This window comes from Mangifera indica, chromosome 8, assembly GCF_011075055.1.
Source record: "Mangifera indica cultivar Alphonso chromosome 8, CATAS_Mindica_2.1, whole genome shotgun sequence".
Lineage (NCBI taxonomy): Eukaryota > Viridiplantae > Streptophyta > Magnoliopsida > Sapindales > Anacardiaceae > Mangifera > Mangifera indica.
Genome location: NC_058144.1, coordinates 6,187,181 through 6,207,540, shown reverse-complemented (window position 1 = coordinate 6,207,540; position 20,360 = coordinate 6,187,181). Strand labels below are relative to the sequence as shown.

General features: G+C 33.3%; 4 protein-coding genes across 9 annotated transcripts; 2 read left to right on the top strand and 2 right to left on the bottom strand.

The window, feature by feature from the left end:
- Nucleotides 1-1,191: 1,191 nt before the first annotated feature.
- On the bottom strand, nt 1,192-5,234 carry LOC123223129 (pentatricopeptide repeat-containing protein At5g61990, mitochondrial-like). 4 transcript variants are annotated; one of them, XM_044646222.1, is made up of 3 exons: nt 1,893-5,234; nt 1,583-1,776; nt 1,192-1,482 (listed from the first exon to the last, which is right to left on the bottom strand). In XM_044646222.1, exon 1 carries the CDS (start codon nt 5,161-5,163, stop codon nt 2,095-2,097), a length of 3,069 nt encoding a protein of 1,022 aa, XP_044502157.1. In that variant the 5' UTR covers nt 5,164-5,234; the 3' UTR covers nt 1,192-1,482; nt 1,583-1,776; nt 1,893-2,094. The 4 variants fall into 4 exon arrangements, with proteins under 4 accessions (XP_044502157.1, XP_044502156.1, XP_044502155.1 ...); XM_044646221.1 differs by having other exon boundaries at nt 1,192-1,463; XM_044646220.1 differs by having other exon boundaries at nt 1,192-1,776.
- Nucleotides 5,235-6,780: 1,546 nt separating this feature from the next.
- On the top strand, nt 6,781-11,187 carry LOC123223131 (acetyl-CoA acetyltransferase, cytosolic 1-like). Its single transcript, XM_044646224.1, has 15 exons — nt 6,781-6,923; nt 7,530-7,593; nt 7,740-7,838; nt 7,934-8,107; nt 8,228-8,333; nt 8,407-8,545; nt 8,734-8,811; nt 8,893-8,958; nt 9,105-9,190; nt 9,545-9,644; nt 9,806-9,916; nt 10,003-10,044; nt 10,237-10,323; nt 10,402-10,505; nt 10,883-11,187. Exons 2-14 carry the CDS (start codon nt 7,551-7,553, stop codon nt 10,489-10,491), a joined length of 1,221 nt encoding a protein of 406 aa, XP_044502159.1. The 5' UTR covers nt 6,781-6,923; nt 7,530-7,550; the 3' UTR covers nt 10,492-10,505; nt 10,883-11,187.
- Nucleotides 11,188-12,624: 1,437 nt separating this feature from the next.
- Nucleotides 12,625-13,760, bottom strand: LOC123223132 (transmembrane emp24 domain-containing protein p24beta2). The gene is made up of 4 exons (XM_044646225.1): nt 13,462-13,760; nt 13,184-13,370; nt 13,001-13,108; nt 12,625-12,922 (listed from the first exon to the last, which is right to left on the bottom strand). The coding sequence occupies exons 1-4, from the start codon at nt 13,651-13,653 to the stop codon at nt 12,789-12,791; spliced, it is 621 nt and encodes a 206-aa protein (XP_044502160.1). The 5' UTR covers nt 13,654-13,760; the 3' UTR covers nt 12,625-12,788.
- Nucleotides 13,761-17,005: 3,245 nt separating this feature from the next.
- On the top strand, nt 17,006-20,124 carry LOC123223815. 3 transcript variants are annotated; one of them, XM_044647202.1, is made up of 6 exons: nt 17,006-17,499; nt 17,855-17,958; nt 18,382-18,550; nt 19,086-19,184; nt 19,474-19,556; nt 19,651-20,124. In XM_044647202.1, exons 1-6 carry the CDS (start codon nt 17,092-17,094, stop codon nt 19,781-19,783), a joined length of 996 nt encoding a protein of 331 aa, XP_044503137.1. In that variant the 5' UTR covers nt 17,006-17,091; the 3' UTR covers nt 19,784-20,124. The 3 variants fall into 3 exon arrangements, with proteins under 3 accessions (XP_044503137.1, XP_044503138.1, XP_044503136.1); XM_044647201.1 differs by having other exon boundaries at nt 17,009-17,499; nt 17,813-17,958; XM_044647203.1 differs by lacking the exon at nt 19,086-19,184 and having other exon boundaries at nt 17,813-17,958.
- Nucleotides 20,125-20,360: the final 236 nt, after the last annotated feature.

The window sequence follows — 20,360 nt, the reverse complement described above, 5'->3', positions numbered from 1 at the left end:
TGACCCATGCTTCTTTTGGGTCGGGTTTGACATAAATACCATAGAATAGTTTGAAAAATCTCATATATATTGGGTTAAACTGTGGACCTTATATATCTTATAGGCCGATCTTATTTGAAAGCCTATTAGTGTAGTGAGTCTTAGGCCTGGTCTAGTCCATAAAACACTTTTACATCAATATGTGAAAATATTAATAAAAGATTTCGAAATTGCACTTAACCATGTTAAATTCTAGCATCCTAATACAAAGTTTAATGGGAACTCTAAACTTGTGAAAGATTTTAAATTTTTATATTTTGTAAACTACATCCTTAAAAAGATTAGCGAAAAATCATAAAACCCCATATAATTTAAAATCTTGCACTTTCTTTCATAAATTGAAATTTAACATTTTAATTTGAAGTTCAACGTATAGGCTAATTTTTTTAAAAATATCTAAAACTCATGAAAATCTTACAAGTATTTCTATTTTTTTTTTTTTTTTTACAATACAACAATTCATCAATTTAAGATGAAAAACAATTAAATATTGATCTTATATATGGATTTAACAATTTTTTTGCTTTGTTTGCGTAAGATTTTGGATATAATTTTGTGAGTTAGAAAATAAAATTACACTTACAATTGATGGATTTTTGAGTTTTTATTGAAATTTTAAAGATGATGACTATTTTAAGTAAGCTAATTAGTTAAAAAGTTTTTTTAATAAAATATTTGGTTAATTTTTTTTATTACAATCTTAAAGGGGGGCCGTCAATGGGCCAGACCGCACTGATGTGGCCCACCAAGCTTATAGTTACAGGTCTTCAGACTACGCCTAAGACCCGCATTATGGTGGGCTTTCAAACCGGGTCAACCCATAATTTATAATAATAATTATTATATTATAATTATTATTTTGTATTTATTAATTTTTTTAAGAATATTGTGTACAGTATCAACCCGAGCCAGGCTTGAAGACCAGACCTCCACAACAGTACACTACAGTAACAGGCCGAGCCCACCTGGGCTAGACTAAATTGCGTTTTGGGCCGGCATAGGCCACCCGGCCCATTTGGCATGTCTGTATGATTTTTGATAACCCTTTTTATCTATTTAAGAAGTCCAAATTTCTTTCACGTGTATAATTATTATACATGATTTTTTTTAGCAGTCATTTAACAGCATAGTCTTCAAGTGAGAGGAAGAAAATGCACAAGAAAAGGAAGGTTCTGTTCTTCATATGCCCATGGCACACAAAACAAAAAGTAATGGCTCCCCAATGGGATATTGGTACACATTTTACAATTGTATTCTGTCTTAATACAGAGATAGAAATATAGATTGATCTGCTTGATTTCTACCATGTGTTCTTCACCCCACAGCAACAATATCTAGTCAAAGGAAATGCTCATTTCTGCTTCAGGCCTTCACCTCATACATACTCGCAGGCCACAGGGCAATTGATACCAAAATTCGCCTCACTGCGATAAACACAATATCCTAGTAGATAAAGAAAGCACTCACTGATGACAAATTTATGATCTCTGCTCGCCTTATTTTAACAAAATACAACAAAATGAATCAATACCAATGCAATTACCATCTTTCAGGAAGTCAGTTGCCAGGGATGCAAGAAAAAGAACCCTCAAGGGAGAAATTTGTCCAAGGAGCTCTTTCATTATGATAATGTCATGGGCATCAGCTGCTTAAATTCAAAACCTTGATCAAATTATCACTAGGGAGAATGACTTATTTTAGTGCATCGGAGTATACACAAAGTCAATGAAACCAAACCTAAAAAATGTACACAAGTTTCTAATTATAAAGTACTCATGCAGCAATAATCAATTTAAAGAACTTATTCCAAATATGGAATTTGTAATTAATGAAAAGAAGACAGTTTTTGTTACCTCCACAAGGACTATAATGTCACTTGGATAAAGGAATTCAATATAGAAAATGGAAAACATCCATTTGTTGGGCAGCTAGAACCAGGGATAAACATGGAAGGTTAATCCCCATCTGGACAGACCCTGATTCCACTGCTTGTCTGGAGAGATGATGGAACAGAGATATGATGCAGCTCAAGGGGTTGGTCACATTTGAAACTTCCTAAGCCATTTGCTTAATAAGATGGTTGGAGTCCTCAAGATGTCTATCACTGGTGTTTCCACTAATTAAGTCTGCCATCCTAATGGAGTTTGATACCCATCCAAAACGTGACATACACTTGAAAACCTTGGCAGTTTTGTCCATTTCGCCTTCTTTTTGGAATTGGAGAGCTATAGACCGACATAAGGCATAATCAAGCCTATGTCCACTTTCTCCCATTTCATCAAGCAACCTCAAAGCTTTAGAAAATTCCTCTTTTCCACACAGGGTGGTTATGAGAACTCTGTATGCCCACAAAGATAAACACATACCCTTTTCCAGAATCAAATCCCTCAACATCAAGGCTTCCATTAGATTACCTTCTTTACAGTGAGCATCAATCATTACATAATAGGTGATTTTCTCAGGCTCAATTCCCTTCCCTAGCATCTCTTCAAACAGAGCAAAAACCTCAGATCTATTCCCCATTCTATTGTAACCACTTAACAGTGATGTGTAAGTAGCAGCTGCTGGCGTCAGATTCTTTTCCTGCATCTCCACTAAGAGTTGTTTAGCTTTCTCCATATCTTGAACCTTGCAATGCTGATCAATGAGAGTGGTATAGGTGACATGATTAGGTATGACTTGCCTTTCTAACATTGCTTCCAACATTTTATGGGCTTCCTTAAGTTTGTTTCTCTTACACAAGCCCTCAATTAAAGTGTTGAAAGAAAGAGTGGTGGCCAAGCCCTTCTCCAACATGTCCTGAAACAATTCCAATGTTCTCTCTAGGTTCTCTTCTTTATAGCACCCAGTGAGAAGGGCATTGTAGACAAAACTATCTGGTTGGACACCCATTTTCGGCATCTCATCCAATAACCGGAATGCTTCATTCACATTCCCAGTTTTGCAGAAACCATCTATCATAATAGCAAATGTTACACTGTTGGGGTTCAATCCTTTTTCTGAGATGCTATAAAACAAGTTCTTACCTTTCTCAGCATCACCTGCCTTGCATAATGCATCGAGCAATACATTATAAGTAACTATGTTTGGGTCAGTGCCTTTCATGCACATCACATCATGAAGTTGAAAGGCCCTACTGAGATCACCTTGTTTGCAAAAACCAATGATGAGGGAATTGAAAGTGTAAATATCTGGAGCCAACCCCTTCTCTAAAAGTTCTGAGAATAATCCCAGGGCTTCTGGCATTTTTCCATTCATTGATAGGCCATTAATGAGCACGCTATAAGTTTGCACATCAGGAAGAATCCCTCGTGCAAGTATGCATCTAAATGTTGAGAATGCTTCTGTTATGTTCCCCTCTTTGCAGTGCCCATCAATAATGGCAGAGTAAATTACATCATTGGGCTCTAGATCACGACCTAGCATCTCATTGAAATAGCGGTCTGCTACTTGCATCTCTCCTACTTTACTATATCCATGGATAAAAAATCCATATGTACAATTATTAGGCTTTAATCCTTTCCCTAACATTTCAACCAAATAGGTCCTTGCTTCTTCCATCCTTTTGGCTTTGCAGAGACCATGTATAATAGAATTGTAACAAAACACATCTGGTGGAATTCCATTCATCCTCATCCTCTCCAAGACCTTCCTTGCTTTTTCAATTCTATTTGTCTTGGAATAAGCTGAAATAAGATTTGAATAGATTGCAGAATTTGGCTTCAAACCCCTTGTAATCATATCTCCCAAAACGGTATTGACCTGTTGAAGATTTCCACAATTGCATAGCCCATTGATTATCGCACTGTAAGTAAACACAGTGGGAGCCAAGTTCTTCTTCTTCATCTCATCAAATAACTCAAAAGCACTATCTAAATCCCGTCCTCTGCAATACCCTTCTATTAACAAAGTATAAGTTCTTGAATCAGGTACAATACCCATTCGACTTATCTCATGCATCACTTCTTTAGCCTTATCCATGTTACCACCCTTACAAACCCCATTAAGCAGTGTATTATATATGACCAAATCTATCTGAGTACCGGAAACAACCATCTCATCCTTCAACTTAAAAGCCTCTTCTACATCACCTTGTTTCACAAACCCATCAATCAAAGCATTGTAAACAATCAAATTAGCCTTCAAACCCTTACTCATCATCTCCAACAAAACCAACTTTGCATCACCCAATCTCTTTTCCATGCAAAACCCATTAATAAGATTAACATAAGTATAACTATCAGGATCCAACCCCATCTCGAGCATACGATTCTTTTTCTCAACCGCTTCATCAGTCTGTCCCATTCGACACAACCCACCAATGAAGACATTATAAGTGACAACATTTGGACCGCAACCCTTCTCTCCCATTTCCAAAAACACGCGTTTTGCTTCCTCGACATTCTTCGCCTTAAAATATGCATTTATCACCATGGTATAAGTGTACACATTAAAACCCACCTTCAATTCATTCATTTTCTCACAGACCTCCCAAAACAACAACTCCGTTTTATTCCCTTTTAACAACTCCCTCAACAACGCATTACAACGTAACACACTAGGCCTAAACTCAACAATCTTATCACAACTAAACACATCAACAGCCTCATTTAACAACCCCGCGTTCCTGAACCCATCAATCAACATGTCAAACACAACACCATTACACTTAAACTCAGTACACTGTCTGTAACACACATCAATGGCATTCAAAATATCACGAACTGACTTGTTATTACTATTAGTATTCCTTACCATTCTTTCAATAACTTCACTAGCAGATCCGTAGAATTTAGAATTGCACAAAGAAAGAACAAGAAAACACAATAAATCTAAGTCATGTAACGGGGTACCCATATGACGTTCGGACCAATGGAAGAAGCTGTGAAGGCGTCTCGGGTCGTGGTTGGACCCGGACTGAAGAATAACGGATCGGACCACATCCGGCTTCAACTTTTTGGGTATGTCTGAGTTGTACAGGAGAAGTTGCCAATTGTTCTGATTAATGATGTTGGTGATTTGTTTTACCGTATCTTGTTCAGTGACCTGGCGCACCGATTTAGTAGAGACATTTCGGGTGCTGGTCCTGCTCACGCGAGAGGTCACATGTGTGAGCCTCCACATGTTTTAGATAGTATCTGAAGAAGAAGAAGACGCAGAAAGAGCAACGGCTGTTCCTTTGAGTTGGAATGAAATGGAGGGTTTTATTTTTAATTATTTAAAGTGATTTTAAATAAAAATCTAAAAATTCGAAAATTACGATAATTAACTAAAAACTCTATACAACTAATATAATTAGCAGATGCTTTAATTTTTTTCGAAATTACCTTAATCATATTATATATTAATTAAACTCAGTACCGTAATTATTCTTTAATTAAGGTTATATAACATTAATCATAATTTTAGGAAATATATGGATATAGTTGAAAAATAAAACCTATCAAAATCATCTAAAATGTAAAAGAGTTTTGACCACTATTAACTCATTTCACATGTGCATATCTTGCTTATCAAAATCCAAACTTGTAAATAAATCTGTTTGTCCATTTTTCAGTTAAGTTCATTTTTAAAATAAGTTATATGGCTTTTTGTTTTTAATTTTCATTTAGATTTTTTAATTTTTATCATAAGAATCACATTTTTAGTTTGAGATTGGTTGTTAGATGATAGAAATTGGTTATTCATTCAACTAAATGTGATTTGTATGTTTGGAACGGTAAATTCTGTCGGAAAATTATCAGTGATTCAGTTGCAGGTGGGCGGTGGGTGGATGGATGGTGTGGCGACGGTGAGGGTGAAAAAATCTAGAATCTGTTAGTAAAATTATTGGAAAATCATGAATTATTGATTTTAAATACCTGGGACTGAATGTTAGTTATAACATCCACACTTACTCATAAGTATTGCGACGGAGACTGGTGGCAGTTGGATGAAGTGCCTATAGCAGTGCATTTTAGACCTTGTCAACTACCACCCGTACGTAGAATAGAAAGGCACCATGAATTGGACTTTAACCACATCGATGCTATCGTCAGGTTGGTGGAAAAGAGGTCAAATAACTATTTCCCACCCAAGGTTAGATGAAATGCACACAACTACCTACAAGTTTGGAAAAAAAACCATTTTACACCTGTATGTTAAATTTTTTTAAAATATCTGCTTAATTTTTAAATAATTTGTTGAAAAAATAAAAATCATCAATCTAAGTAACACTTTACTACCAAAATCTTATTAAATAATCCAAAATTTTATTAAATATTTTTTGTGCCTGATTTATATTTTTTTAATTAAAAAATAAAAATTATTAGTAAAGTATAAATAAGGATTCAATGATGTATTATCACATGTTTATGGAAGAATTGTAATTTTTTTAAAAGTTAGAAATGTTAATGAAATTTTCAGAGAGTTTTGAAAATTTAAAAAATTTTGAGGTAATTTTAAAATTTTTAATATATCTATGATAGTTTCAAAATAATAATTACACTAATTTTGAATATTTAGATTAAATTATATATATACTTTTTAAATGTCAAAAACAACAACTGATTTTAATAAATGGGTAAAAAAATAATTTCATCAAACTTGGAATGTATTCATTTGACCAAACAACAAACCACAGATAAGAGATTAGCAGGCTTGGCTATTCCAATTCAGTGATTATAATTACTAAAATGTCAATGAAAATTACTTTTATACCAAATATTCTCTTTCAGAGGCCAAATAAGTAAGTGTGCAAAGGCCTGTTACACGTGCGCTCACAGTTTCACCCGTTCTTTCTATATATTTGTCTTGTCTCTACTCATTTCATTTCCATTTCAACTCACCTTCTCCCTCACAAGCCTAGCTCCTGACCTGATCTCGCAATCTATATCACAAACCAGGTAAATTGGAATCTCGTTGTCCTTTCTGAATACTTATTATTCTAACGAGAGTCTCCAGATCATAAAATGTTTTGCAAATGCAAAATTCTTCTTTCTTCAACTCTGATTCTGCTGTTTTCTCTTCCCTTTGTTTATGTTTGGTTGCCGAGAAAACTTCTGTTTTTGTTTTCTTGTTAATTTATTTTTTTGCATTTCTCGACTGCCAAAGGGAGGTTTGGTCCTTAGTTATCGACGCTTTTGTTGGTACAAACACATCATCATTTCTATTTTTTACTGTATATATAAACTAGGAATTCATATTTTCAGATTTAGTTATTATTAATTTATCGGATTAGTTTGGATGTGATCTGATTTTTATTTCTTCTTCTTTTTATTTCATTGTCTAAACTACTAAATGTTTGTGCTTCGTTTGCCTTTAAAAAAAATTGATAGAAAAGTAACACTGTCTTTGTTTTGTTTTTTTTTTTTTTAATCTTTTAAGTGGTTTTTCATGCTTTTGATCTAAATTTTAGAATAGGTAAATATTATTATTATAATTCATATTTTTTATTTCAAGGGCTCATATGTATTGTGTTTCACTGAAAGCGAATATATTTATTATTGCAGGTGATTTTCAGTTAAGTTCAAATGGCTCCACCTGCAGCATCATCAGATTCGATAAAACCTAGAGGTGTTGTATTTGATTTATTTTTGCTTGATCTACATAATTCATCGATGATTAGTCGAATGTTGAAGTCAATTTAATTTATGTTAAAATGATTCTTAGCACGGAGATGATTGCTGACTTCTTCAATCTTATTGGTTTATTTTATGCAGATGTTTGCATTGTTGGAGTTGCGCGTACACCCATGGGTGGATTTCTTGGTTCCTTGTCATCCTTGTGTGCTACCAAGCTTGGATCAATTACCATTGAAGGTTAGAGGATAGCCTTCCTTCATCTTCTTTTTTTTTTCTCTCAGTCATTTATTTTAGCTCATTTGTTTCTGATTGTTGTTTTTGTCAACTTGCAGCTGCTCTTAAGAAAGCAAATGTTGATCCATCACTTGTACAAGAAGTTTACTTTGGCAATGTTCTTAGTGCAAATCTAGGGCAGGCTCCTGCTAGACAGGCGGCACTAGGTGCAGGAATTCCTAATTCAGTGATCTGTACTACTGTGAACAAAGTTTGTGCATCAGGGATGAAAGGTGCATACAGTAACATTAAAGAAGTCTTTTATATGCATTAATCTTAATGACATTGTATTCTAGGATGTTGACATTTGTTTGTTTCTTTTTTTGTTTTGTTTTTTTTGCTTTTTGTTGCAGCTACAATGCTTGCTGCACAGAGTATTCAGTTGGGCATCAATGATGTTGTTGTGGCTGGTGGCATGGAAAGCATGTCGAATGCACCTAAATACTTGGCAGAAGCAAGGTTTGCATCTCTCATTCATCATTCTTTTACTTTGAGACACAATTTGAGAATTTGATTTTGCATTTGTATGCAGGAAGGGATCTCGGCTAGGACATGATTCTCTTGTTGATGGAATGTTAAAGGATGGATTATGGGATGTTTATAATGATTGTGGCATGGGAACTTGTGCTGAGCTATGTGCTGATCAACACACAATAACAAGGGAAGATCAGGTATCATATTACTCCTATTGTTTACTATCTAGACCAGTTCATGAAGTTTCTTTATGTTTCCTTCATAAAGTTTCTTTTATGACAATTTATAATTCCTGGATTTAACTACTTAACTCATTCTACAAATTCTTTTTTTAATTTTGCCTGTCTAGAAGTTAGCATGGTTCATATCTTTGTGTTGTCCGCAGGATAATTTTGCTATTCAGAGCTTTGAGCGTGGTATTGCTGCCCAAGATGCTGGTGCCTTTGCATGGGAAATTGTTCCAGTTAGACATCTAACTAAAATTAGATAGATACTACTGTGGGTTTCTTATGCATATATGCTTACTGAATTAATTTAATTGCAGGTTGAAGTTTCTGGGGGAAGGGGAAAACCATCAACCATTGTTGATAAAGATGAAGGTTTAGGGAAGGTAATTTTAGCTGAAAATATTTTGTTTTGTTTACTATCTCTTTCCCTCTGTGAAAGTAATATGAGCATATGAATATGCAAAATCAGTTAATGACATCCAACATTCTGTTAAATGATGTCAGATATTTTGCTTTTATCTTTTACCAGTTTGATGCTGCAAAACTGAGGAAGCTCCGACCAAGTTTCAAGGAGAGTGGAGGCACTGTTACAGCTGGCAATGCATCTAGTATAAGGTTCATTTCCTTTATCATTGCATATTTATTTTTTAAACTAAATCTTACTTGATTCATTTGGTATAGCCATTTTATTTATTTTTTATTTTAACCATAATTATATTGGGACCACTTAAATGGTAGCTTATCCTTTATGCTTACACTTGTTTGAAGTTTGCTTCTCTGTAACATTAAGCTACTAAGAAGTGCAATAACTTTTTGGCCTTTGTGAAATACTTAATCTGAATAAGCATAAAATATTACTGGTTCAACATCTTAATCCAAATAATGTATATGGAATGGCTCACAATTTTGCTTATTCCTGTCTTACAAGGACTTGAAACCAACATATTGCTAAACTGCTCTTATTGACAGTGATGGGGCTGCTGCATTAGTTATAGTGAGTGGAGAGACAGCACTTAAGCTTGGTCTGCAAGTGATTGCAAAGATTACAGGATATGCTGATGCTGCTCAGGTACTTTGCATATTGATGTAAATCTAAAGGAGTTATTAGAATGACAAGTACACTACAGTATTATAAGTGGAAAATGGCTGTATTCACATAATTTATTTTAACTTTCGATTATTTTTACTTTTCAAGTTGTCCCATATGACTCATCTGATATTATTTTGCAGGCACCCGAGAGCTTCACAACCGCTCCAGCCCTTGCAATACCAAAAGCTATTTCAAATGCTGGTTTGGATGCTTCTCAAATTGATTATTATGAAATAAACGAAGCCTTTGCTGTAAGATTTTGTGCATAATATTAACTTGGTTTCCCTCTTAAGCTTCTAAGCTTGCTGATCTTAAATGATCACATTGTTGTCCACAGGTTGTGGCTCTTGCAAACCAGAAATTGCTTGGACTTAATCCAGTGAGTTTTCCAACTTATTCACATCTGTGTGTGTTTGTTTCCCTGTGCAAGTGTATATGCAAGCACTTGCTTATTTTAAACTTATGTTTTTGTGCTTCGACATATGACCACCTATGTCAAGACATTGACCATTTACTATATTCTGAAAATTGTCTTCTGTTTGGTGAAGATCTTTGCTTTTTTTTCTGACAGGATAAGGTTAATGTTCATGGTGGAGCTGTATCCTTGGGACATCCTCTGGGATGCAGTGGAGCTCGAATCTTGGTCACACTTTTGGGGGTGTGTTATTTGCAATATTTACTGTATTATTACAGGCAGTTGTTTTGGTTCTGTTGTCTTAATCAATGGTACCTGTAGGTATTGAGGCAGAAAAATGGGAAATATGGTGTTGGTGGTGTTTGCAATGGAGGAGGTGGTGCATCAGCACTTGTTTTGGAGCTTGTGTGAGCCCTTTATGTTTGGTAAGTTTCTTGCATAATACATCGACAATTTAAATGAGCATATAAGATACTCATAAGCATAATTAAGCTCTGCCTTTTGCCAAGGGGATGCATTTCGAATTTCTTCTATGAGAGAAAAATACAATAATAAATCCAAACAGCAATAACTATAGCAATTGATGTACTTTCTTTAACTCTACACACATGTGGAGAATCACTTACCGTTTTATCTGAAATTAAGTTTAATCACTGAAGATAACAACTTTTTTCATACATTCATGGTGCGCCTTGTCTTACAAGATTTCAGCCACTTAATGCTTGATATATATATATATATATATTTTGGTTTTGTGGTCTTCATACTTCTGAATTTTATTCATTATCTTCTCTATATGTAGAAATGGCTGTTGCCTCTGTGTGGCTCAGGATGGACATGAGCATGGGTCTTCTTCCGGAGAGTGAATCTGTTGTCATCACGGTTGACTGTTGTGCAAAATTTCCCCTTCTTTTTCATCTTTGCTTCCTTCCCAATAAAACTGGATTTGTATTAATCTTTAGGAAGATAATAATTCTCCATTGCTGCGCTCGCTTTCTTCCCTATGCACGTATACAAGTTCCATAGATGGTATGAAATTTGATTATCCCCATAGAACCGGGGATTTATTTGCAGAAACAATTAAGAGGAATAATATAAGATTGATCATGTCCTGGTGCAAATTGACAGAATGAAGCGCATTGATGTGTTATATGTATGCCTTTTGTATGTGTCTTCATCATAGGAGGTTAATCACAACTTAGACCTGTTGCATAAATAAATTTTCTATTGCTTTAAATTAGATAAACAAGTTTCTATGCAAGATCATCAAGGAATTCACTCCACAAACAAGGCAATGTGCCAGATGCTTGTCAGTTTGGTGTGAATACTGATATCAATCAAATAGACTTTCCAACAAAGTCATCAATTCATTTTTTATTCTTTCATTATGACGTTATACGATGCTAAAGTTGAGTAGCTGTTAGAACTTGGGTCGCTTCGTCATCTGAAGATGTCGCTTCTTGTTAATTCCGAATTTCAATTGGCGTTTGGCGGCCAGTTCCTTGTGTTTGACAACGACAGGAATCATCTTTTCAAAGGGTGCGATTAGTTGGAGATTAATCCGATAATTATCAAATTCTTTTAATTATTAAAATATTTTCGGAGTAATCTTATTTTACTTATAACTTTATCTTGAATAAATTTAATTAAACATATTAAAAATATTTAAGTAAAATAATATTTTAATAAATTTTTTTTTATGCCGGGATGTACACTCTAAATAACCAGAAGTCAGAGGCCTTTATACAGAGAATGATATTTGTATAAGACCACCTATCCTCGTTAAACTGATTTCCCCTTTCTCCTTAGCCAAGGCCACCTCTTACTTTAGATGACTACCATTGTTTTAAAGTCAGAGGCCTTTATACAGAGAATGATATTTGTATAAGTTGATGTGGCTCGAAATTTATATGACATGTTCCAGGTCATTATATTGTGATATACCAAAACCCACCCCACTTGTATTCTGCATTTCTATAGACTTTCAAATATGCTTTGCATTTAAACAATATCAAGTTGTATGGCTTTTTTTACCATAATATGTTTGGTTGTACACTGTAACATCTATAGTTCATTCTCTCAGCTTAATGGGTTTCATTTCAATGAAGAACTATTGCTGACTTTTTGACTGATATTCAGTTGATTAGGTTTTGCGGTCCATTTTTTAGAACTGGCAATAGATGATGAACACCATGTTAACTGACAATGTTGTGAAATTCTATGGTCAATAAACTTTTGCAATATTCAGAGGTTAACCATCTGTTAATTTGACGCTTTCATATGTATTGATTCACAGAAAAAGTGGTTTTGCTGCATGTAAGCTGCCTATGCAGAATTGTGGGGAAGCTCGTACCTTGTGAAAGCTTTATGAAAACAAAATAAAACATCTATAAATTGCATATGGTCCAGAAGACTGGAGCTGCTTTCAGGAGCTATGATAGGTCTTGCTGGAGTCTGTTTGTTGTGACTTCAAGATTTGGTGATGATGTGATTTTAGGGAATAATATGATGAAAGAAGAATGATAAGATTTTGGGTAGAATATAGATAAGCTTGTCTAGAAGACTTTGTTTATAAATCAATATTCTTGTAGCAAAGACTTTTCCCACGATTAAACCCGAAATATGAAAGCTAATTACACATTAGCATAAAACATTTAAGCTAACCTTTGAGCTTGTAATCTCGCTATAAATGAAGATTCATACCACTCTTAAACTCTTGGTAGCCCACGCTTTCGATCGAACAAGTGTTTCAGAAGGAAGACTTGGAGGACACTGGCCCCAACGAGAAAAGCTGATTCAAACATTGCCTTTTGAAGTGCTCTCTTGCTCATGTTTTCGTTTACTGCAATCCACAACCAAGTTAATTCACAAATAGGATTAACGCCATGGAAAATTGCATGTTCAAATGAAACAATGTTACCTAGTGCCTGGCGATCTGTCTGAGCATCTAACCAATGTTGTTCAAATTGAATATTATAAAGGGCTTCCTCCAGCTGAGCTATCTGCTCCAGCAATGGTGAAAAATGCTCTGTACACATTCAAAAGAATCATTGGCTATTCTTTAGTGGATGATAATGTTTAAAAATTAAGACTTGTGCCTCACCATCTTTGGCATGTTGATCATGAACTGCAAAGTGAGCAACTTGAACATCAAAATCAATGGTTTCGTGATAAGGAGACTTGTTGGTAAAGCAGAAGCGGTAAACTCCTCTCTTGCGTACCACAAAATTATATTTCTCACTGATCTTGTCTCGAATTTCATGAATTTTTTCTCCCGAAGGCCCCTTTATCTGATAACATATACAGAGGACTGATTTGAACAATTTATAATTAATAATTGTGGAAAGATTAGAAAGAGAAGGAAAAAAAAAAAAAAAATACCAGGAGATGAACACCATCGTCAGTGAGATGCCAAGGTGTATCAGACTTAACAACAACGAAAGAGAGATGAAGAGTGTCACCTTCATAATCAACATTGTGAGACAAACATTCTTCTCTGTCTATCTCAAATCTTATTCCTTGTGTTATCACCACCTTCATTACAATAACAACAATAACATATTTCAACTCCATGTTAAACGATCAATATCTGAACTTTACTCTTCTTAACCCAACAAACACTGATTAATTGAAAGAGAAGAGAGAGGTGGTTTGAGGTTATCTCGGTAACTAACAGCAATTGACTCTCTCTGTCCTACGATTCTATTTCAATTATACTGTTTGACCCCGCAAGTTTCGCTTTACAAAAAGATAAAAAATTGAAATTTTTACCATTAATTTAATCTGCCTATATATACATGTTATCCATCTCAAAGTCTAAATAAATATATTACAACAGTATTATATTTTTTCGAAATACTCTTCTTGACATGACTCATACAGAGATTTTTTCTTTTTCTCTATAATTTTTTCTCTGCAACTTTAAAAGATATTTTGTGCCAATAAAAATTATTTAAAACAATAAGATAATAGTATAATATATAATATGATAATAATTAAAAATTAAAATAGTGAGATACTCATTGATGTCACTTTCAGTGTGGTGAAAATTTTTTATTTTAAAAATTGCATGGGTCACATAAATGAATTTAAAAATTTTAGAGTTGAAAATTTTTAGATTAAATTTCAACTATTTTTTATTGGATCTTATCTCCCTAAATTCTGATTGGCGTTAATGTTTATATTAAAACCACCCATGAAGAGCATGCAGTGAAGGTTTTGACGTGAGACATAAAATATAGAATATTGTATAGAATCTTGTAGAGATTGTATAGAATATAAATATAATACAATGTATTTAATAAGGAAAGAATACTCTAATGAATATATATGAATAATACACTGACAAACAAAGAAATTATAATAAATTTATATGAATAATGCATTGATAAACAGATAATATAATGAATATGCAAAATAATTTGTTTGTTTGCTTCCATTTTTCTTTCATGTGAAAGTCTTGCTTGCTTTTGCAAATTTATGCAAAAGTATTTACTTGCTTGCTTTTATATAGCATATATAACATAAATCGTTAGATTGTTTTTCGTGTATGAAGAAAAATCAGTGAACAACTTCATTGATTATTAGTAATGTTGACGTAATGGCTGGACGAGAAGTCAAGTTTTGTTATAAAAATAAAAACATAATTATATCGTATCAAATTTAATTTGATGAATTAATTTAATTTAATCGAATTAATTTTAAATTAAATTGAAGTGTGTAGAGGTGTCAATGGGCTATGCTGGCTCAAGCTCAACCCATTTGGCTAATAGGTCGAGCCCAAAGCCCAAACAGTAACGGACTCGGGCCGGCCCGACCCATTAATATATAAAGACCTAAACCCTAACCCATATAAAATAGGCCGGGCAGAACGGACTTTAAATATTTAAAAAAATTATTTAAAATTTTTTAAACACAAATTATTTTTCAAATTATAAAATATAAACAAATATATACTATGATAATATTTAAATGGATTAAATTCATTTGATCTTGATCTTTTGTAATGATAAAATAAAAATAAAATTATAAACACAAAGAATTATTATTTGTGAATTCAGATATTTTTTAAAAGATAATTGATGAGAGAAAATGTGATTGAAAATATAATAAAATAATTGAGATTGAGTGATTTATAAATAAAAGTGAAAATGAAGAAAAATTGAATATGTTTATATAAAAATAAATTAATTAATTAAAAATTTTAAAAAAAAATTGAAGGGGCAAAAGCCTTGGCTTCCCTCTGCCTAACAAGGCTTCTGCCTTGCGGCAGAAGGTAGGAAGGCTACACAAGACAAAAACCTTGCTTTTGCTAGTAAAAATTTAAACAGAATCAGACCGAGCTAACCCATAAGCTTAATATTAAAACCTGAGCCTGACCAAATAGATCCATGGGCCTAGTCTGACATGCTACAGTATCAGACCAATTTTCTCATACCATATTTTTTTTTTTGTATTTCGTATTGGGTTTCTATTCGATTCGTCCCAATTAACATGTCTAGAAGTGTGGATGGGGGAGGTTGGCGGAAACGCCAACACTTGGCGATCTCACCAAGGCTTGGGGGTTTCCGCCAAGCTTTGTTTCCAATTCTGTAAGCCTTTTCATTAATTTTTTATTTTCTGCCTGCACAAGGCGTATAAAACATTTCTTTTTAGTATGCTGGTGCATCATATTAATTTAGTGTGTAGCTTTTATTTTATATGCTGGTGATTTTAATTTAATGAGTAGATTTTATTTTATATGTTGGTGATTGAAATAAAATTTCACCTCAAATAATATAAACACTTAAATTTAACAGTTTTTATAAAACATTTTATTTTAAATACTTTGAAATGAAATTGACATAATGACTGAATGATAGATTAATATTTGTTATAAAAATGAAAAAATAATTATATTATATTAAATTTAATTCAGTTTAAATTTAATCTAAATTAAAATTTAAATTAGTTTAAAATTGAAATTAATTTGATTTGATCAATCGAAGTGTTGGTGTGGGGATGGGGGAGGTTGGCGGTCCTGCCAAGGCTTGGTGTTTCCGCCAAGCTTTGTTTCCAATTTAGTAATCCTTTTCATTAATTTTTATTTTCTGCCTGTACAAGGCTTATGAAATATTTCTTTTTATTATGTTGGTGCGTCCATAATAATTTAGTGAGTAGCTTTTACTGAAAAGAGGAAGAAAATAACAATGATAATTCTATAATTTTTTATGTAATTTTTTGTGCATCAAATTAAAATAAACATGCATAAAAAATAAAAGAATTGAATGTAATAAAAGAAAAAAATAAAATAAATTCAGTGGGGTTCGGTGGGTTGACATTAACGTCAAAGGTTAGTGTTAACATAGATCTGTTTTTCATATGAAAATTTTTCAAGCTTGAATTTTCGTATTTTATAACTATTAATACAATATAAAATAATATTATAATAACTTTAAATAATATAAACAACATAAAATAATCGCATTAAACAATCTAATAATATGAAATCACAATAAAATTAAATTTCACATAAAATTATGAATATAAGTTTATCATACTTATTTCATTTTCAATTGTTCATAAAGAAAACATATAACATACGTGCTTGAATCAAAAGTGACTTGAATGTGAATGATTTTGTTGTGAAATCTTTCCAACAGATGTTAATTCTCTTAATAAATTTAACAATTTTTGTCTCTCACTCCTTTGTGTCTAAATTGAATTCTTTATAATAATTTTCTCATGATATTTTAGAGAAGTAAATTATTGTTCTAGTATATTTGTTTAGATTTTAAAATGAGTGATATATATCTATAGACGAATTAAAATACGGATAAAAATTTCAATTTTTCAAAAAAAAAATCATTTTTTTGAATGTATTTATCTCCTGTTTATAAAAATAGTCCTCCTCTGATTTTAATGGTGATCTGTAATCTCAATGTCACCCATTTGGAGTGAGACTTGGCTTCATTATAAGGAGCAAAAAGCCCGTTACAGAGTTACAGTTTTTTCTTATCTTGCTGCAAAAACATGTTAGCTAACACCTATCTCATCTCTTCCAACTTCACTGCGCTTCCACACACAACTGCGAAACTCAAACCTTCACCCCACACTCACAAATTTAACAGCGTTTCTTTTTCACTTCCCAAAACAACCGCCACCTCAAGATTCTCACTTTTACTGAAACCCCACAACAAACTTAAAGCCTCACTTTTTCAATTTCACAAAAGGGTTCTTCTCCAAAGATGTCACAGCATCTTAGATTCTAAGAACTTAGATGAAGAAGAAAACCCAGTATTAGATGATATGGAGTCTTCAGTTTTGGAGAGTAAAGTTAATGTTCAAGGGGGAAGAGACTGGACGACCTCAATTTTTCTTTTTGTTTTGTGGGGTGGCCTTATGTACTATGTTTTTAATCTTTCTCCTAACCAAACCCCGGTATGTTTTATCCGTTGATATTTGCTCCATCCAGTTCTGATTATAATTGTACTTCATTAATGTCTATAGTTATTTGACTTTAGCTTTTCTGTCATAGGTACTAGCTTCATTCGTTGCATATGTTCTTACAATTTTTTTCATTATCTGAATTGAAACAGTTCATAGTCCCTTAATTATGAAAGTGTTTATAATTTTACAAAAAAAAATTAAATCTTTGCTTCTTCTTTGTTCTGCCTTCTGTAACATGAAGTTCGTTATAAATTTTTGAATGAGTCAATGTTTAGATTCATAACATGTGGGTAATAATTTTCAGTCAAGGGACATGTATTTCTTGAATAAGCTTCTGAATTTGAAGGGACATGATGGCTTTGTGATGAATGAAGTGCTTGTGTCTCTCTGGTACATCATGGGTTTGTGGCCTTTAGTGTATAGTATGTTGCTGCTTCCAACAGGTAGAAGGTACCTTTCTGCTCTTTATGTTTGCTCTTTGAATTATTTTTCAGCATGTAAATTTTTATTAGCTTGGTTAAAAAACCAAAATTCATTATTGGTAATTGTTTTCTTTGCATTCTTCTAACTGATATATAATGATGACTCATCATGATACAGTTAAGCATTTGTATTTTGACTTTAAATATGCTTTCATTTTTATTTGAAAGAGATTAATTAGAGTGGCTGAAAACCAGCAGATCTAGTTCCTTATACTGGGAAGTTTTTCTGTTGCAAGACTATCTAAAGTATTTATGATGGCGAGCTTCACAAATTGTATTAAGCTTTAGCCTTCTTAGTTCTTACCACACATGTTGGAGGCTGCTTTAGAAACATTTTAGAACGCATTGTTTCTGCTGTACTGAACTAACTCATTAATCCTTGTCTCTGCAGCTCAAAGAGCAAAATTCCTGTCTGGCCATTCCTTATACTTTCATTCTTTGGTGGTGCATATGCTCTTCTGCCTTATTTTGTTCTTTGGAAGCCTCCCCCTCCTCCGGTTGAGGAAACTGAGCTCAGTCGATGGCCTTTGAATTTTCTGGAATCCAAATTAACGGCTGGGGTAAGCCATTATTTGTTTCTCCTCTATTGAAAGGATTCTTTTGTTCAAATTTTGTGGAAGCATTATTATATAAAAGGTTGATTACTTGCTAAAATTTGCATAATGTAGTCTTATTATTGGATCTTTATGGTTCTTGTATAAATAGCTGCTAGCCGCCATTAAAATAGCATAAAAGCATATGCAACTCATCAAATTCATAGATAATTCACATAGTCTGTGTCTCTAGACAAAATTCCTCATCGTGGACTTATATAAAGACACCTTAATTAAATAATTCTTCAAGGTGAGGCATTATTCATATATAATGTTAGTGAATCTAAACAAAACTTCACAGAACCATTTTATGCGTGTTTTTGAGAAGTTATAAAGGAAACATTGTGCTGAACCCTTTTACTACATCATCAAAGATTTTAAAATCTGTTTACCTTGAAGAAGTATTACACCTTCAAAAACAAACTTGTATATATGAGTGATCTATTACTTTGAGTTTATAAACTTATCATGGAGAGCACCAGCTAATTCAATTACATATCAGATATTATTTATTGCAGGACTTGGGTTGATCATTTATGCTGGTTTAGCTAGTGGTGATGTCTGGAAGGAGTTTTACCAATACTTCAGGGAAAGCAAATTTGTAAGTGTGTTTGAATTTTTTGGGGGTTGGGTGGATCTAGCAACGCCATAATCGAACTAATAGGTTAACATGCTTCAAGCTGGTCCAAAATTCATACCAAAGTGAATCCAAAACCAAAGTCTTTTGTTCAGTTCATAAATTATATGTTGGTTGAAGTTATGATTAACTCGATCGTTAGAATATTTGATGCATGCTTATTAAATTTCATTTTGTTTGGTTGGTCGAATTTTACAATTCAACAAAACATGATATCACCTTCTCATATGGTGATTGAATCTCTTTGTTGCAGATTCATGTGATGAGCATTGATTTTACTCTACTTTCTACATTTGCTGCTTTTTGGGTATACAATGACATGACTGCCCGGAAATGGTGAGAATTTCTCATTTCTCTAAGATCTGTTATAAAATTCCTTGAAGGGTAGTTATGTGGAATACAAAACACCAAGAACTTCATCTCTCTGCAGGTATGACAAAGGTTCTTGGCTTCTTCCTGTATCTTTGGTGCCATTTTTAGGTCCAGCATTGTATCTTTTCTTACGGCCATCACTCTCTGAGATGTCTGTTTCAGTGGGCAAAGCTTCATCAGAGCAAGAGTAAATTTGGAATTCTCCATCAGGTTTTATATCAAGCAAGAGTAAAAGGAAGTGGACACAGATAGTTTTGAGAACACTCAGAAATGCTAGGAAACTGATTTTTATATTGCAGAAGAACAATTATCAGAATCTCCCTCCACAAATCTTTTTGGTCACTACCGTTGTGTCTTTAGGATACTTCACACTTCTCTTTGTTACTTGAATATTCACCGTGCACTGAAGAACTATAGAAAATAGCAGTACTATGTATATGACTATGTTCTCATACTTGGAAGACTTGATTAGTGTGACTAGTTATTATGATTTGCTAAATTGATAATTAATAAACTTTTGATTATTGATGAAGGTAAGAGATAAAAAGAAATGAAAAGTGCAATCCAGATGATTTGATAGATTGATAATTCATAAACCCTTTGATTATTGATGAAGGGAAGAGATGAAAAAATAAGTGCAATCTAGTGCAACCCAGGACCAGAATTAAATACAGCAAAAATCTAGTATAACCCATGGCTCCTACTTAAACATATTGTACATCCATTTCAAAAAACAAGTCTTGAAGAGCACTGCTAACTCGTCTGGAA

Bases quoted from the DNA above. Each gene is read 5' to 3' on its own strand.
- LOC123223131 (XM_044646224.1), top strand. From the start codon at position 7,551: ATGGCTCCACCTGCAGCATCATCAGATTCGATAAAACCTAGAG. The intron at 9,917-10,002 runs GTAAGATTTTGT...TGTTGTCCACAG, and splicing joins AAATAAACGAAGCCTTTGCT to GTTGTGGCTCTTGCAAACCA. The intron at 10,045-10,236 runs GTGAGTTTTCCA...TTTTTCTGACAG, and splicing joins AATTGCTTGGACTTAATCCA to GATAAGGTTAATGTTCATGG.
- LOC123223132 (XM_044646225.1), bottom strand. From the start codon at position 13,653: ATGGAGTTGAAATATGTTATTGTTGTTATTGTAATGAAGGTGGTGATA. The intron at 13,109-13,183 runs GTGAGGCACAAG...GAATGTGTACAG, and splicing joins TGATCAACATGCCAAAGATG to AGCATTTTTCACCATTGCTG. The intron at 12,923-13,000 runs GTAACATTGTTT...TGTGGATTGCAG, and splicing joins GACAGATCGCCAGGCACTAG to TAAACGAAAACATGAGCAAG.
- LOC123223815 (XM_044647201.1), top strand. From the start codon at position 17,092: ATGTTAGCTAACACCTATCTCATCTCTTCCAACTTCACTGCGCTTCCA. The intron at 17,959-18,381 runs GTACCTTTCTGC...TTGTCTCTGCAG, and splicing joins CTGCTTCCAACAGGTAGAAG to CTCAAAGAGCAAAATTCCTG. The intron at 19,557-19,650 runs GTGAGAATTTCT...ATCTCTCTGCAG, and splicing joins GACATGACTGCCCGGAAATG to GTATGACAAAGGTTCTTGGC.
- LOC123223129 (XM_044646220.1), bottom strand. From the start codon at position 5,163: ATGTGGAGGCTCACACATGTGACCTCTCGCGTGAGCAGGACCAGCACC.